At 46.1% G+C, this 18,861-nt stretch overlaps 1 protein-coding gene across 1 annotated transcript in view; it reads right to left on the bottom strand.

Moving 5' to 3' along the window:
- The window catches only part of ERP44 (endoplasmic reticulum protein 44), a 93,809-nt gene that overhangs the window by 23,553 nt on the left and 51,395 nt on the right, over positions 1-18,861 (bottom strand). The window contains exon 10 of the mRNA XM_063450620.1: positions 10,464-10,605. Coding sequence (XP_063306690.1) covers positions 10,464-10,605 — 142 coding nt within the window. The remainder of the gene's footprint in view (positions 1-10,463; positions 10,606-18,861) is intronic.

The raw sequence follows: 18,861 nt of genomic DNA, 5'->3' as shown, positions 1-18,861 counted from the left end.
TGGGCGACTCAACGCCGACAACTAACGACTACCACGCGGCCCCAACAAAATGGCCGACAGCGACACATCTTAGGAACAGGTCGCTAGAGAAAAACCCTGCATGGCGCAATGAAGCAGACCTTACACAACACACAGCCAGAACCATGACCACCCCTGGAATACACACGTAGCCAAGTGGACACTGTGGCCCGTAAAACACCACACCCGCACTCACTTAACGACCGGATAATAGGATCACGGCGATCCACTTTGCCCTGCAGCGGGTCCTTGGGACTCAATGGACTCTGAGGAGCCCTATGAAGATTATCCTTATCCAGGAGAACAGGACACCCACTAATACCATTCATGAAGCCAAAACCGACGGCTACCTCAGCTCCTCATGGTGGAAGGCATCTAAGGCACACACCGCAGGACTCATCACCGACAGCCCTAACAGAAGACACCCTGGCTGTGGACTAAACTGACATGTCTTCTGCGAATGTCACAGTAGAAGTTACAGTACATGTCGGTTTTACTACCCTGATTATTGCAGAGGACAACCTAGTAAGCCACAATCTGCCTGGTGGTACATTACCTAAGTGATTATCTTAGCTAAGCTATTGTTTTATATAAGCGTCTGTATACACATCAATAATCTATATACTTAAATAATCACGCACTCAGTCTCTGGTCCCAAGCAGACTCCTAGTATAATGTCTTAACATGTGCGGTGATTGTACTTAATGTTAGCAGCATGATTCAAAGTGTTCAACAGTATGTGGTTTGAATTGTACTGGAGGTTACCACGACACTCTGTTTAAAATTGAATAGCATCTTCTTCAGTATTAACACATTATCTGTCAACCGCATGCCTATAACCCCTTCAATATCCTAATATCTATTCTTATAGCCATCCAGGTAATCAGTGTGCATACCCTGCTTTGCTAACGCTGATAAGCTCCCCCCACTGAGATACCTATGGAACCTGTTAATTAAACTTTAAAATGTGCAGTGATACAGACATATGTTAAATTGTTCAAGTTATGCTCTCTCATGCTCAATGACTATGTACATCTGTGAAACTTGCAATGCTCAACGAAAATAAAGAATAAAAAAAAAAAAAAAATAATAAACAACCTACGTAACTGTCCAGCTCCTTAAAAGGAATAATGTTTCTACAACTAATCATTAGATAATTTATTTTGTTAATTTAGGGATTTGTTTTATCCAAAAATCCCAATTAGGATTTTTTTTTTTGGGTAGAATTTTGATACTTATCTATTCCCTTTTCCATTTTTAATTGAAAGAGGAGTTGGTATTTAACCAATCCATGTTGGCAAGATTAAGGATTTCCATTTTCTGGCTATTGTGATCTTTACTGCCAGTAAAACATGTACTACTAAATCGTATTCCACTTCAGACATTTTTGGGAAATTTAGGTGTAGTAGGTATGTTTTAGGTTTCAGTGGTAGTTTAAGCTTACGGATATCTTTATTTTTTTCTTTTACCTGTCCCCAATCTGTTATTTCATAGATTCCTGCCAACATTTTAATTAATTTGTCCTTTAGTAAATCATTTATTGTCACTAAACCACTTCTATACTATTTTTCGAGGTTTATATCTTTTATAGTATTTGCTAGATTTTCCAGATAAGTATTTATTGAGACTTTGTTATCCAACTTCATGTTCTTCCTAAATTTCTACCAGTTCCTTAAAATATGGTCCAGGATTAAACTATTTTTAACTACAGGTATTTTTGGAACTTCCGTTGACCAAAATTTAAACCCTAAATATTTCTGTTTTATTAGATCTTTTTCAACCGTATACCAGTTTTCTTTTCTTGATGATTTAATTTTTGTAATGAATGCATGCATCAGCATGCTTGTGTTATGCTATTCCTGTATATCTGGCATAGAAAGAACCCCTTGTTCAGGTTTTAATTTAAGACAGTCAAGTTTTAGCCCTGGTCGTTTGGCTGCAACATACAAACTTCCTGAATGGCAACTGAATCATAGAAAGCCAGCTGTTTAGAACGGAGAGGGGTACCATACGGAAAAGGTATAACCATTTGGGGAGCACATATGATCTTAAAATATTTATTCTTCCCCAAAATGAAAAATGAATTTCTCTTTTAACGGTTTAGTAGTTTGAGTAAAGGGAGAACATTTGCTTCGATTATTTTATTTGGATCGGAGCAAATCGTTATACCCAAATATTTCGTACTTGATGCACAGTCAAATTTATATTTAGCGGTCAAAAGCTTTTTTCGGGATCTTCTAAGGTCACTATCACATCATCCACATACAAGCTCACTTTCAAATCACCGAAACTTGTATTGAAGCCTTTTATCTTTTTATTTTCTCTAATCTGAGAGGCCAGCGGTTCTAGTGATAAAATATATCAAAATCGGGGAGAGCGGACAACCCTGCCTGGTTCCATTTGCCAGGTCGAACCAGTCAGAGCTGAAGCCTTCTTCTAGTACTCTGGCTGTTGAACTGGAGTACAGGGCCATAATGGCCTCCGGCATCCACCCACAAAAACCAAATACCCTCATATGACTTCTCTGAGAAATCCCCGCCCAACCCTGTCAAACGCCTTTTCGGCCTCGAGTGACAGGGTCAAGTGGGGTTTCCCCTCTGATCGCACCGCATCCAAAATATCCATTAGTCTTCTGACATTATTTGTGGATGATCTTTCTGGGACAAAGCCCACCTGGCCTTGATGGATGGATCAGTGTAGATATAACCTGCTTTAGCCGCTCTGCCAGAACCGTAAAGTATACTTTAATGTCTGTGTTAAAGAGTGAGATAATTCTGTAGTTACTAATTGATTCAGGATATTTGCCTTATTTTGGTATTGCTATAGTATTTGCTTGTAACAGCTCTTTAGGAACATCTTTCCCTTCGGCTATAACATTAAATGTTTTAGTCAGGGGTTCTTTTATGTAGTCTTTCAGTATTTTATAAAACTGGTTGTTAAACCCATCCGTACTAAGTGATTTCTCTCCCTTCAACCTTTCGATACCCCTAGCTACCTCATCCTCCGATATCTTCTTATTTAATATTTTAAGTTCTTTAGTTAAGTGGGGTAATTTTATTTTATACAAATAATCTTTTATCTGTGTTTGCGTAGGTTTAATTTGGAAGTTATATAGTTGGTGACAGAATTCCCTGAAGGCAGTCCCCATCTTTTCCAGAGTCAGTAGTATTTCGTCCCTTAAACTGATTGAGGGAATGTTTTTCTTTGCTTTAATTTTTTTTTTTTTTTAAGTTTATAGTTAATTGTTTAATTAACCTTGTTCCCTTGATAGTACAATTTCCTGGCGTTCTACTCCCCTGTTCACTCTATATATAAGTAGATAGTTTACAATTTTTTTCTACCTCTACTATTTTCTGTGTTAGCTCCTTATCTGGCTTAAGTTTATTTTGTTAACTTATCAAGTTTGATATATTGATCTGTGAATTTGGATTTTTTCTCTTAACTCCCATTTTAATCAGTTTCCCTCTGATTACGCATTTATATGCGCACCATGTAATGGGGGCTGAGACATCTGTGTCAGTTTTTTTCTTTGAAGAAATTATCTGTTACTTTTTTCAGTTGTTGCTTTTCTTCTTTTTTTCCACAGAAGGTAATTTTATCCTCCAACCATTTCGGCCTCTTTTCTCCTCTCCTTTTAGTTCCAGTCAACAGGATTGTGGTCTGACCATACTATAGTTTTAATATCTATTTTTTTTAAATTGACTTAGATAGGTGTCGATCTCAAAAAAATCATGTCTATTCTAGAATAACTTAAATGAGTTTTTGAGAAACAGGTGTATTCTAGATCTTGGGGATGAATAATCCTCCACATATCCATTATGACCTCTCTTATACTTTTTGCGTTATCACAATCCTATCTTCTTTCCAGTAAGTAAATGTTTTGTTATCAAGCTTTAGGTCCATTGTACAGTTAAAATCTCCAGAAAGAATCAAGTTGCCTTGTTTTATTCTATCAATTTTAAGAAACATCTTGTTTATAAACTTTATTTGAGATTGGTTTGGTTAACCAAGGTGAAAATTTCTCCACCAATCAAGATCACAAATCTGGCAAATCAAGATCACAAATCTGGCTTCTGTATCTCTCTCGATATATCTCAGGTGTTACATTTCTAGAAAAGAGGATTGCAATTCCTCTTTCTTGCTCTCCAATGACAAACCGAAAATCTGCGGAAAGTCTTTAGATATCATTCTTTGCTCTTCACCTGTTGTCCAGTGCGTCTCCTGGAGAGCACATATCTGTATATTTGCTTGCCTCAATAAATAATTTACCAATGACCTCTTTTGCGGGAAGTTAATCCCTTGAGCATTAAGTGTGGCTATTCTAATTATTCTTTACCCACTCTTTTACTGCCTCTTTCTAGAACTGCATCGCCGGACTTACAATAACAGACAATAAAAACATATATCCCCATCTCGCCGGGCAGGGTTTGAACAAACCCCGACAGTACGGACAGTAGCTGAATACCCGAGCAAAAACTCCTAGGGTTTTTGCTTAATTGAGTTTGTATAAATATGGGCTCCATTGATGGTTAGAAGAGGCACGGGACCTCCATTGTTTTAATATTTTTTTCTTTTTACTTCCTAAACAGAATTTTTTTTTTTTTTTTTTTTTTTTTTTTAAATCTAATCATTTGAACTAATCGGTCCAACCCTTGTGTAGTTCAAACTTATTTCCTTCAACCTATATACAGTGTCTGTTACATTGTTTAAATGTTTGTGCTTCTTATTCTAAATCCTTTTTCACAACTCTTTTCAACCATATTATGTGTTTCTACCTTCCTTTTCCTTAGACTTCTCGATAAAGGGAAAAGGTAGGGAAACGAAAAAAAAATGTATATATATATATATATATATATATATATATATATATATATATATATATATATATATATATATATATATATATATATATATATAAAAAATAGATAAAAGGTCCAATCATATAACCTGAAAATTCAAGTCCTCTGTAATTCAATCCCTTATATTTCTACCTTATCAGTAGATTATCTTCTCTTTTTCCACACACACAGTGCAGCTTACAGCTTGTGTTTTCCTAGGGGTAGTGTGTTTTCCACCCCACACCTATAGTGCAACTTATTTATTTTTGGAGTAACGTGACTTTTACCTTAATCTTAGTACTCCGTTTTCCTTACATCAAGCTTATATATAATTATTTTACGAAATTGTTATTTTTTTTTATTATTATCTTGCTCAATTCAATTCTGTGCACTTCAATAGTGCTCATTTTATTTGTGTATAGACTTTGTGTTTCTTACTCGAAGTCTCTTTTTTCAACACTTCCAACCCTTATAATGCGAAAAAAAGGTTAAAAAAAAAAATTAGAAGCTCAGATGTCGCAGAAAAGTTCTTATCCATCTATTGTATGAGTGTCTCCATAACCTTTGTTTTAATTTTCTGTACAAAATCTATTACAGATGTTAATGTATGTTTCCATTTTTGTTCTCTCCTCATATTCCATTATGTGTCTAATTTATTATCTGGTTGCGAGGCTGAGGAAATTAATAATAACCAACCCCACATTTTAATTATCTTAGAATGTTGTTTTGTCTCTAAATTTCTGCTGCTTAATCTACTACCCCACCTATTATTATTTAAGTCATACAAGTATTTAACCTGATTCTTCCAGCAGAGGTAGTGAGGGAAAAAAAAAAAAAAAAAAAAAAAGGGTGAAACATACATATAGTCATGCTTCCACCTACGCTTCCTATGTGCATAACTTAAATATATACATATTTACATTTCTTTTCCCCATTTTAACGTATTAGTCCGCTGTTTTCCGTTTCTCTACATTCTCCCCTTCATCAATATTTTATGTCTTAAAACTTCCCACCCCCTTTTCCATAAATCTCCAGCTCGCCTCCCCAGCTTTGGTTTAAACCCTTCCTCCCCCTCCCCCCCCCCACATTTTTTCCCCTTTATCTTTCTTCTCTTCCTCCTTTGTATTACTTAATGTTTTTCTGCTGGAGCCATGTATGGAGGTTCTGGGGGGACAAGAATACGGCTCTCTTCCCCTCAAATTGCAGGCTAACCAGTGTTGGGAACCCCCAAGCATTTTTATGTTGTTTGCTTTTAGAATTGACGCATATTGAGAAAATGTCTGGCGGGCTCTTCGGGTATGGAGTATAGATCTGGCAAAATCTTAAAGTCCTTATATTCTGAATCAGCCAATGATTTATCTTGCATTGCACTCAAAATTGTAATCTTGTATCTAAAGGAGTGTAGGCAGATCATTATGTCTCTGGGTAGATAATCCGGGGTTTTCATAGGTTTAGGAACCCTGTGGAAACGTTTCATTGAGTTTGTCAATTTTTCAGGTTGTATGCCTAAAAATTTGAAAAATTTCTCTATGTACGCTTCCAGGTAATTTTGTAAAGTTTGTTCTGGGACTCTGCTCAGTCGGATGTTTCTTCTCAACCGGTCCTCTAATTCTGCAATTTTTCCTTGCAGTTCTTCAACCTATCCTTGTAAGGTTTTTATATTTTCTGTTTTGGCCCCAGTTTGATTTTCAATTTTTTTTAATTCTCTCTCCTAATAAAATAATTTAACTTTTTTATCTCTACTGTACTTCATTGTAGCTCTTTACATTTTTCTAGTTGTACATCAAGGCAGCTTTTAAGAAATTTAGGCGAGAGTTCTACTGATTCTAACCATTTATTTTCTAATGTCTCTTTATTACTATCTGCCATGATCCTTTCTGAATCTTCTGATCTAGTAGTTTTTTTCAATAATTTCTCCTTTGTCTAACTTTTTATCACCACAGATAGACGCTTTTCTCCTTTCCCCTATTTTCCTCTTTTTTCAGTCGTGTCGCTTTTCTGGGATTGGTCTTAGGGTCTCCTGCTTTTTTTGATGCCATCTCTGTGGAAGAAGCCATGTCTGCCCCTTTAAGCTCTGTTTTCTAGGTAGGCGTTTTACTGCTCTGTTTTATAGGTAGGCGTTTCTAATTGTCACTTGTTACTACTGGGGTTTTTCCAGTGTGAAGTTTGAAAGCATTTGGGCAATTTTTTGACTTAGTAGCAGGGAGTTAGTTGCTCAAACTAAAAAAAATAAATAAAAAATAAATAAATAAAAAACAGCAAAAAAAGGAAGAGATAGACTCACAAATTTACTGCACTTCCCTCTGACGGCAACCTTGCAAGCTCTTTCTGCAGCCTGGGTCAAGGCCTTCTTCGCCAGTTTCGTATGTCCTCAGGAGATTCAGAAAAAAAAAAAAAAAAAAAGTTCCAGTCTTATCCAGTCTAAAGGTAAATTCTTGTGGCTGCATGGGCAGGTTTGCATCTAGACAAGTATTCTATCTTCCACGGGTAGTGAGATTTGGCTTTCCTCGCTGAAGAGGATTCCAGGGCGCAGTTTAGAGGTCCGTGTCTCCTTCACCTAGGCAAACCCTGCGTGATGCATCTACATCGTCATATCATCGCTCTCTGCCCCCTGGTTTTGACATCAAATGCTATTTTATCCTTGATGGTCTATACATTTTTTTTTATACCAGTCAAATTTATGAGTTTTTTTAAATTTTCCAGTTTGCCTGACCATAGATTAAGCGTTAATATTTGCGTTTTAGATAGGTTGATCTTGTAATTTGAATAATGAGAGTTAAGTTCTATTGTTTTTAATACTGCTGGAATAGAATTTTCTGGTTTACATAGGGTCAGAAGAACATTGTCTGTGTAAAGAGTTATTTTAGGATTAGAGTTATGGACTTTTATTCCGTATATTTCAGGATTGTTTCTAATCATTACTGCTAGTGGTTTGATTGAGAGAACATATAGGAGCGAAGCTAGAGTGCGTATGCCCAATTGGAATATAAAATGTAACCAATCAATATGAATTTTTTTTTCCACAAATACATTATTTTGTAAATATGTTTCAAGCAGAACACAAAATTTCCAGTCGTATATCTAAATTATATTTTCTATTCTATTACAAGCTTGCAATACCTACCACTGCAGCCAGTCAAGCTTGATTAGCCTAACAATTTGTCCTTTATAGCTAACTGTCCGCATTCATAATACTGAAATTAACAACAACGTTATGAGTGCCAAGAGCAATAAAACAGAATAACACCTACACACATGTATATAAATTAGAATCAGTGCTGAAGAATACTCATTATTTAATAAAAAATGCCCAACCAAATATTTCCTACAAAGTTAACTTAAAAAAGTTGAGAGAGAGAGAGAGAGATAGTTCATACCCTTGCATTTGAAGAGGGTTTTAGAACTACTAGCAAAATAAAAATAATAGTGAATGTAGCAATCCTTAACTTCTACGTGATAAAGTTCCAATGATTTTCATGGAAAAAAGCCTGGATACTTCTGCAGATCATTGGTTTGTCTAGCTTTAGAACACTGGAAACTTTAATGTTATTTTAAGCATCAACTCCTTAATCCACTGTAACCACATGCTGCATATTATTCCACCTAAACCACAGAGCACCAAGAGTCCAATGGCAAAAAAACTGAAAAATAATTACAATTCAAAACTTACAAAGCAAACAAATTTAGAATAGCACAAACGTATTAAAACCATGTTGAAAATTTTCTTTAATGGTTATTAACACATTAAGAGCCATCATCTAACATGGATAAATAGGAACAGATGTGTTCTCCATTAAAATACATACATTTCACCTACAAATTAAAAACACAGACTTAGAATTAGATTTTCATTATAGTCCGAATGGATTTTCACAAGTTCTCGCTACAGTCCAATGATTAGACATGTCTGCCTGCCCTAACTAGTTCTTGCATGTGGCAAACTATTTGCAGGGCAAGTTCATAATCAAAGATACAGGACTGGAAGTAATGTTTATAAACATGTAACAAAAACAGATAACACTGAGAATTGACAAGAGCTTTATAAAAAAAAAAAAAAAAAAAAAAAAAGATTGCAGTTTATTAGTTAATCCCAGCTCAGGTCTCAAAAAATATTTTTGCTCACTTGTGCCATAACAAAGAGAACCTATACCATTAGCATATCAGACTGATGCCACCCATGAGGGCAGTCCAGAACCAAAATGTTTGCAAGTAACCTCTGCACAAGAGAGATACAGCAACCCCCAGACAATCGTTTTGTTTACAAGCATGTAGCCCATTACACTTAAAGGGATACTATAGGAACTAAAACAATTTTAGCTTAATAGGGTCGTTTTGGTATAAAGATCATGCTCTGCAAGTCTTACTGCTCAGTTAGGAGTTACATATTTTATTTAGGCAGCCTAATCCCACCTCCCTGCATGTGACCCTGCAAAGAGAGATGTAATGTTTAAAGGGACACTATAGTAACCAGAACAACTGAAGCTGATTGTATTTGTTCTGGTGCGTATAATCATTCCCATCAGGTCTTTTGCAGCAAGCACTGTATTTTTAGAGAAAATGCAGTGTTTACATTACAGCCTAGGGATACCTCCACTGGCCACTCCTCAGTTGACTGTTAGAGGTGCTTCCTGGGGCATTGCTGCACAGTGTGCATGGAGTGTTCACCCTCTGCATGGAGAAACTAAACTTTACTCATAGAGATGCATTGATTCAATGTATCTCTATGAGGAGATGCTGATTGGCCAAGGGTGTGATTGACTCTCAGCTAATCCTATGGGAAAGCATTGTGATTGGCTCAGAGAATCACTTTTGATGAGGTCAGCCAAGCAGGCAGATCAGGGGCAGAGCCAGCAGCAGCAGACTGTAATACAAGTAAAATGTTACTATATTTAGGGGGGCAAATGCCCCCTCTTTGCCCCCTAAATAAAGTAGAATTTTACCGGGGCGGGCAGGGTTAGATTGTGGTTTTAGCACTATAGGGTAAGGAATGCAGGTTTCTGTTCCCGACCCCATAGTGTTCCTTTAAACTTTCTTTATTGCATATTCTGTTTAGTTTAGGATATAATCTCCTTTTCTGTTACTAGTCTGCATGAGCCTCATGTGTGTATTTAAAAGTGACATTTACAGAGCAGGAGATCAATTCTTATATTGTACACTTAAGATTGAAAATGAAAATTTCATTCTTGCAGGCAGCGTCATTTACTGGCAGGGTAGGTGTGGCTAGGATTGCATGGATAAAAAACAGCAGTGATTTAACTCTACAATGGCAGAGGATTGGGCAATGTGACTGCAGGGGGGGGATGATCTATACACCAAAAGTGGTTCATTAATCTAAGGTTGTTTTGGTGCCGATAGTATCCCTTTAAGCTATTTTTTCTTTTTAATGCAATATTAAGATAAAGTGAAAAGTGAACCCGTTCGCAATAAAACACACAGTACAGAATATAATAGAAAATTAAGAAATTATTAAAACTGTATACTACATAGGTATAGTACCTTTATTTTAAATGTCTGTAACTAACTGTAAGTTCAAAGTGCACCAATCAGTGCTATATGAATAAAATATGCACATGATAAAGCTATAAAAAGGAATTGAAAATGACTTACGATAAATCATTAAAATCCGAGAAGACATACATATGTTTAAAGCTATCGATAGCTATTACAGGACAGTCTGCGGGAGTCTTCTGTATGTGCAGAAGGGGATGCCTAAACTTATCACAGTCTGCATGTAGAAAATTAATTGTCCCTGTAGGAGGGGAAATATCAAATGTCAGCATAATTCAACCAAAAAATAAATCTTAACTTCTAAACATATTTAACTTATTTTCATATCAACACAGGTTAACAGAGGTTTTTTTTGGTGGTCCTAAAACTTTCTTTTAATTCCTACACATAGTGATGCAAATTTTAAATAATGCAGTCTAAGTACAGAGTCAAACGTCACAAAATGTACATATAATAAATCGGTCAACACAGTGGTTCCCAAACTTTTTAGGTTCAAGGCGCTCTTAATATTTTAATATTTTTCCAAGGTGCCCTAAGTCAATATGTTTTCTAGGTTGTATACATGTACAGCGCATTGGCATATACTGGGCCCCTGTTCGGCAGAAATGCTTGCCGTTCAAGCGCAGATCCAGAACCTAATCTTGGGAGGGGTACTCGTAGATTATTTAAAGAAACAATCCAGGCACAATAACCACTATAGCACTTTGTAGTGGTTATGGTGCCAGTAGTGCGGTAGTGTCCTCCCAGAGTAAGAAGTCAGTGTGTGTGCGTGCGTATGGGGGGGGGGAACAGTGTGCGTGCGTATGGGGGGGGAAGAGGACAGTGTGCGTGCGTATGGGGGGGGGGGGGAAGAGGACAGTGTGCGTGTGTGCGTGCGTATGGGGGGACAGTTTGCGTGTGTGCGTGCGTATGGGGGGACAGTTTGCGTGTGTGCGTGCGTATGGGGGGACAGTGTGCGTGTGTGCGTGCGTTTGGGGGGGGGAACAGTGTACGTGTGTATGGGGGGAACAGTGTGCGTATGTATGGGGGGGGGAACAGTGTGCGTATGGAGGGGGAACAGTGTGCGTATGGAGGGGGAACAGTGTGCGTATGGAGGGGGAACAGTGTGCGTATGGAGGGGGAACAGTGTGCGTATGGAGGGGGAACAGTGTGCGTATGGAGGGGGAACAGTGTGCGTATGGAGGGGGAACAGTGTGCGTATGGAGGGGGAACAGTGTGCGTATGGAGGGGGAACAGTGTGCGTATGGAGGGGGAACAGTGTGCGTATGGAGGGGGAACAGTGTGCGTATGGAGGGGGAACAGTGTGCGTATGGAGGGGGAACAGTGTGCGTATGGAGGGGGAACAGTGTGCGTATGGTGGGGGAACAGTGTGCGTATGGTGGGGGAACAGTGTGCGTATGGGGGGGGAACAGTGTGCGTATGGGGGGGGAACAGTGTGCGTATGTATGGGGGGGGAACAGTGTGCGTATGTATGGGGGGGGGAACAGTGTGCGTATGGAGGGGGAACAGTGTGCGTATGGAGGGGGAACAGTGTGCGTATGGAGGGGGAACAGTGTGCGTATGGAGGGGGAACAGTGTGCGTATGGAGGGGGAACAGTGTGCGTATGGAGGGGGAACAGTGTGCGTATGGAGGGGGAACAGTGTGCGTATGGAGGGGGAACAGTGTGCGTATGGAGGGGGAACAGTGTGCGTATGGAGGGGGAACAGTGTGCGTATGGAGGGGGAACAGTGTGCGTATGGAGGGGGAACAGTGTGCGTATGGAGGGGGAACAGTGTGCGTATGGTGGGGGAACAGTGTGCGTATGGTGGGGGAACAGTGTGCGTATGGGGGGGAAACAGTGTGCGTATGGGGGGGGAACAGTGTGCGTATGTATGGGGGGGGAACAGTGTGCGTATGTATGGGGGGGGGAACAGTGTGCGTATGGAGGGGGAACAGTGTGCGTATGGAGGGGGAACAGTGTGCGTATGGAGGGGGAACAGTGTGCGTATGGAGGGGGAACAGTGTGCGTATGGAGGGGGAACAGTGTGCGTATGGAGGGGGAACAGTGTGCGTATGGAGGGGGAACAGTGTGCGTATGGAGGGGGAACAGTGTGCGTATGGAGGGGGAACAGTGTGCGTATGGAGGGGGAACAGTGTGCGTATGGTGGGGGAACAGTGTGCGTATGGTGGGGGAACAGTGTGCGTATGGGGGGGAACAGTGTGCGTATGGGGGGGGAACAGTGTGCGTATGGGGGGGGGAACAGTGTGCGTATGGGGGGGAACAGTGTGCGTGCGTATGGGGGGGAACAGTGTGCGTGCGTATGGGGGGGAACAGTGTGCGTGCGTATGGGGGGGAACAGTGTGCGTGCGTATGGGGGGGAACAGTGTGCGTGCGTATGGGGGGGAACAGTGTGCGTGCGTATGGGGGGGAACAGTGTGCGTGCGTATGGGGGGAACAGTGTGCGTGCGTATGGGGGGGAACAGTGTGCGTGCGTATTGGGGGGGAACAGTGTGCGTGCGTATGGGGGGGAACAGTGTGCGTGCGTATGGGGGGGAACAGTGTGCGTGCGTATTGGGGGAACAGTGTGCGTATGGAGGGGGAACAGTGTGCGTATGGAGGGGGAACAGTGTGCGTATGGAGGGGGAACAGTGTGCGTATGGAGGGGGAACAGTGTGCGTATGGAGGGGGAACAGTGTGCGTATGGAGGGGGAACAGTGTGCGTATGGAGGGGGAACAGTGTGCGTATGGAGGGGAACAGTGTGCGTATGGAGGGGGAACAGTGTGCGTATGGAGGGGGAACAGTGTGCGTATGGAGGGGGAACAGTGTGCGTATGGAGGGGGAACAGTGTGCGTATGGAGGGGGAACAGTGTGCGTATGGAGGGGGAACAGTGTGCGTATGGAGGGGGAACAGTGTGCGTATGGAGGGGGAACAGTGTGCGTATGGAGGGGAACAGTGTGCGTATGGAGGGGGAACAGTGTGCGTATGGAGGGGGAACAGTGTGCGTATGGAGGGGGAACAGTGTGCGTATGGAGGGGGAACAGTGTGCGTATGGGGGGGAACAGTGTGCGTATGGAGGGGGAACAGTGTGCGTATGGAGGGGGAACAGTGTGCGTATGGAGGGGGAACAGTGTGCGTATGGAGGGGGAACAGTGTGCGTATGGAGGGGAACAGTGTGCGTATGGAGGGGGAACAGTGTGCGTATGGAGGGGGAACAGTGTGCGTATGGAGGGGAACAGTGTGCGTATGGAGGGGAACAGTGTGCGTATGAGGGGGAAACAGTGTGCGTATGGAGGGGGAAACAGTGTGCGTATGGGGGGAAACAGTGTGCGTATGGGGGGAAACAGTGTGCGTATGGGGGAAACAGTGTGCGTATGGGGGAAACAGTGTGCGTATGGGGAAACAGTGTGCGTATGGGGGAAACAGTGTGCGTATGGGGGAAACAGTGTGCGTATGGGGGAAACAGTGTGCGTATGGGGGAAACAGTGTGCGTATGGGGGAAACAGTGTGCGTATGGGGGAAACAGTGTGCGTATGGGGGAAACAGTGTGCGTATGGGGGAAACAGTGTGCGTATGGGGAAACAGTGTGCGTATGGGGGAAACAGTGTGCGTATGGGGGAAACAGTGTGCGTATGGGGGAAACAGTGTGCGTATGGGGGAAACAGTGTGCGTATGGGGGAAACAGTGTGCGTATGGGGGAAACAGTGTGCGTATGGGGGAAACAGTGTGCGTATGGGGGAAACAGTGTGCGTATGGGGGAACAGTGTGCGTATGGGGGAAACAGTGTGCGTATGGGGGAAACAGTGTGCGTATGGGGGAAACAGTGTGCGTATGGGGGAAACAGTGTGCGTATGGGGGAAACAGTGTGCGTATGGGGGAAACAGTGTGCGTATGGGGGAAACAGTGTGCGTATGGGGGAAACAGTGTGCGTATGGGGGAAACAGTGTGCGTATGGGGGAAACAGTGTGCGTATGGGGGAAACAGTGTGCGTATGGGGGAAACAGTGTGCGTATGGGGGAAACAGTGTGCGTATGGGGGAAACAGTGTGCGTATGGGGGAAACAGTGTGCGTATGGGGGAAACAGTGTGCGTATGGGGGAAACAGTGTGCGTATGGGGAAACAGTGTGCGTATGGGGGAAACAGTGTGCGTATGGGGGAAACAGTGTGCGTATGGGGGAAACAGTGTGCGTATGGGGGAAACAGTGTGCGTATGGGGGAAACAGTGTGCGTATGGGGGAAACAGTGTGCGTATGGGGGAAACAGTGTGCGTATGGGGGAAACAGTGTGCGTATGGGGGAAACAGTGTGCGTATGGGGGAAACAGTGTGCGTATGGGGGAAACAGTGTGCGTATGGGGGAAACAGTGTGCGTATGGGGGAAACAGTGTGCGTATGGGGGAAACAGTGTGCGTATGGGGGAAACAGTGTGCGTATGGGGGAAACAGTGTGCGTATGGGGGAAACAGTGTGCGTATGGGGGAAACAGTGTGCGTATGGGGGAAACAGTGTGCGTATGGGGGAAACAGTGTGCGTATGGGGGGGGAACAGTGTGCGTATGGGGGGGGGAACAGTGTGCGTATGGGGGGGGGAACAGTGTGCGTATGGGGGGGGGGAACAGTGTGCGTATGGGGGGGGGGAACAGTGTGCGTATGGGGGGGGAACAGTGTGCGTATGGGGGGGGGAACAGTGTGCGTATGGGGGGGGGAACAGTGTGCGTATGGGGGGGAACAGTGTGCGTATGGGGGGGGAACAGTGTGCGTATGGGGGGGGGAACAGTGTGCGTATGGGGGGGGGAACAGTGTGCGTATGGGGGGGGGAACAGTGTGCGTATGGGGGGGGGAACAGTGTGCGTATGGGGGGGGGAACAGTGTGCGTATGGGGGGGGAACAGTGTGCGTATGGGGGGGGGAACAGTGTGCGTATGGGGGGGGGAACAGTGTGCGTATGGGGGGGGAACAGTGTGCGTATGGGGGGGGGAACAGTGTGCGTATGGGGGGAACAGTGTGCGTATGGGGGGAACAGTGTGCGTATGGGGGGAACAGTGTGCGTATGGGGGGAACAGTGTGCGTATGGGGGGAACAGTGTGCGTATGGGGGGAACAGTGTGCGTATGGGGGGAACAGTGTGCGTATGGGGGGAACAGTGTGCGTATGGGGGGAACAGTGTGCGTATGGGGGGAACAGTGTGCGTATGGGGGGAACAGTGTGCGTATGGGGGGAACAGTGTGCGTATGGGGGGAACAGTGTGCGTATGGGGGGAACAGTGTGCGTATGGGGGGAACAGTGTGCGTATGGGGGGAACAGTGTGCGTATGGGGGGAACAGTGTGCGTATGGGGGGAACAGTGTGCGTATGGGGGGAACAGTGTGCGTATGGGGGGAACAGTGTGCGCATGGGGGGGAACAGTGTGCGCATGGGGGGGAACAGTGTGCGCATGGGGGGGAACAGTGTGCGCATGGGGGGGAACAGTGTGCGCATGGGGGGGAACAGTGTGCGCATGGGGGGGAACAGTGTGCGCATGGGGGGAACAGTGTGCGCATGGGGGGGAACAGTGTGCGCATGGGGGGGAACAGTGTGCGCATGGGGGGGAACAGTGTGCGCATGGGGGGGAACAGTGTGCGCATGGGGGGGAACAGTGTGCGCATGGGGGGGAACAGTGTGCGCATGGGGGGGAACAGTGTGCGCATGGGGGGGAAACAGTGTGCGCATGGGGGGGAACAGTGTGCGCATGGGGGGGAACAGTGTGCGTATGGGGGGGAACAGTGTGCGTATGGGGGGAACAGTGTGCGTATGGGGGGAACAGTGTGCGTATGGGGGGGAACAGTGTGCGTATGGGGGGGAACAGTGTGCGTGCGTATGGGGGGGAACAGTGTGCGTGCGTATGGGGGGAACAGTGTGCGTATGGGGGGAAACAGTGTGCGTATGGGGGGGAACAGTGTGCGTATGGGGGGGAACAGTGTGCGTATGGGGGGGAACAGTGTGCGTATGGGGGGGAACAGTGTGCGTATGGGGGGGAACAGTGTGCGTTTGGGGGGGACAGTGTGCGTATGGGGGGACAGTGTGCGTAGGGGGGGGACAGTGTGCGTAGGGGGGGGGACAGTGTGCGTAGGGGGGGGACAGTGTGCGTAGGGGGGGACAGTGTGCGTATGGGGGGGACAGTGTGCGTATGGGGGGGAACAGTGTGCGTATGGGGGGGAACAGTGTGCGTATGGGGGGGAACAGTGTGCGTATGGGGGGGAACAGTGTGCGTATGGGGGGGAACAGTGTGCGTATGGGGGGGAACAGTGTGCGTATGGGGGGGAACAGTGTGCGTATGGGGGGGAACAGTGTGCGTATGGGGGGAACAGTGTGCGTATGGGGGAACAGTGTGCGTATGGGGGGAACAGTGTGCGTATGGGGGGAACAGTGTGCGTAATGGGGGGGAACAGTGTGCGTATGGGGGGGAACAGTGTGCGTATGGGGGGGAACAGTGTGCGTATGGGGGGGAACAGTGTGCGTATGGGGGGGAACAGTGTGCGTATGGGGGGGAACAGTGTGCGTATGGGGGGGAACAGTGTGCGTATGGGGGGGAACAGTGTGCGTATGGGGGGGAACAGTGTGCGTATGGGGGGGAACAGTGTGCGTATGGGGGGAACAGTGTGCGTATGGGGGGGAACAGTGTGCGTATGGGGGGAACAGTGTGCGTATGGGGGGGGGAACAGTGTGCGTATGGGGGGGGGAACAGTGTGCGTGTGCGTATGGGGGAGGAGGGGAACAGTGTGCGTGTATTGGGGGGGGAACAGTGTGCGTGTGCGCCTATGGGAGGGGGGGGGGGGGTGGGAAGCGCATTGGTATATACTGGGCCCCTGTTCGGAAGAAATGCTTGCCGTTCAAGCGCAGATCCAGAACCTAATCTTGGGAGGGGTACTCGTAGATTATTTAAAGAAACAATCCAGGCACAATAACCACTATAGCACTTTGTAGTGGTTATGGTGCCAGTAGTGTGGTAGTGTCCTCCCAGAGTAAGAAGTCAGTGTGTGTGTGTGCGTATGGGGGGGAACAGTGTGCATGCGTATGGGGGGGGGGGAGGACAGTGTGCGTGCGTATGGGGGGGGAACAGTGTGCGTGCGTATGGGGGGGAACAGTGTGCGTGCGTATGGGGGGGAACAGTGTGCGTGCGTATGGGGGGGGACAGTTTGCGTGTGTGCGTGCATATGGGGGGGGACAGTGTGCGTGCGTATGGGGGGGGACAGTGTGCGTGCGTATGGGGGGGAACAGTGTGCGTGCGTATGGGGGGGGAACAGTGTGCGTGCGTATGGGGGGGGGGAACAGTGTGCGTGCGTATGGGGGGGAACAGTGTGCGTGCGTATGGGGGGGAACAGTGTGCGTGCGTATGGGGGGGGACAGTGTGCGTGCGTATGAGGGGGACAGTGTGCGTATGGGGGGGGAACAGTGTGCGTATGGGGGGGGGGAACAGTGCGTATGGGGGGGGAACAGTGTGCGTATGGGGGGGGGAACAGTGTGCGTATGGGGGGGGGAACAGTGTGCGTATGGGGGGGGGAACAGTGTGCGTATGGGGGGGGGAACAGTGTGCGTATGGGGGGGGAACAGTGTGCGTATGGGGGGGGGAACAGTGTGCGTATGGGGGGGGGAACAGTGTGCGTATGGGGGGGGGGAACAGTGTGCGTATGGGGGGGGAACAGTGTGCGTATGGGGGGGGAACAGTGTGCGTATGGGGGGGGGAACAGTGTGCGTATGGGGGGAACAGTGTGCGTATGGGGGGAACAGTGTGCGTATGGGGGGAACAGTGTGCGTATGGGGGGAACAGTGTGCGTATGGGGGGAACAGTGTGCGTATGGGGGGAACAGTGTGCGTATGGGGGGAACAGTGTGCGTATGGGGGGAACAGTGTGCGTATGGGGGGAACAGTGTGCGTATGGGGGGAACAGTGTGCGTATGGGGGGAACAGTGTGCGTATGGGGGGAACAGTGTGCGTATGGGGGGAACAGTGTGCGTATGGGGGGAACAGTGTGCGTATGGGGGGAACAGTGTGCGTATGGGGGGGAACAGTGTGCGTATGGGGGGAACAGTGTGCGTATGGGGGGAACAGTGTGCGTATGGGGGGAACAGTGTGCGTATGGGGGGAACAGTGTGCGTATGGGGGGAACAGTGTGCGTATGGGGGGAACAGTGTGCGTATGGGGGGAACAGTGTGCGTATGGGGGGAACAGTGTGCGTATGGGGGGGAACAGTGTGCGCATGGGGGGGAACAGTGTGCGCATGGGGGGGAACAGTGTGCGTATGGGGGGAACAGTGTGCGTATGGGGGGGAACAGTGTGCGTATGGGGGGGAACAGTGTGCGTATGGGGGGGAACAGTGTGCGTATGGGGGGGAACAGTGTGCGTATGGGGGGGAACAGTGTGCGTATGGGGGGGAACAGTGTGCGTATGGGGGGGAACAGTGTGCGTATGGGGGGGAACAGTGTGCGTATGGGGGGAACAGTGTGCGTATGGGGGGGAACAGTGTGCGTATGGGGGGAACAGTGTG

This window comes from Pelobates fuscus, chromosome 4 (assembly GCF_036172605.1).
Source record: "Pelobates fuscus isolate aPelFus1 chromosome 4, aPelFus1.pri, whole genome shotgun sequence".
Lineage (NCBI taxonomy): Eukaryota > Metazoa > Chordata > Amphibia > Anura > Pelobatidae > Pelobates > Pelobates fuscus.
Note: the sequence above shows the minus strand (reverse complement) of the source record. Positions and strands in the feature narration are given on the sequence as shown.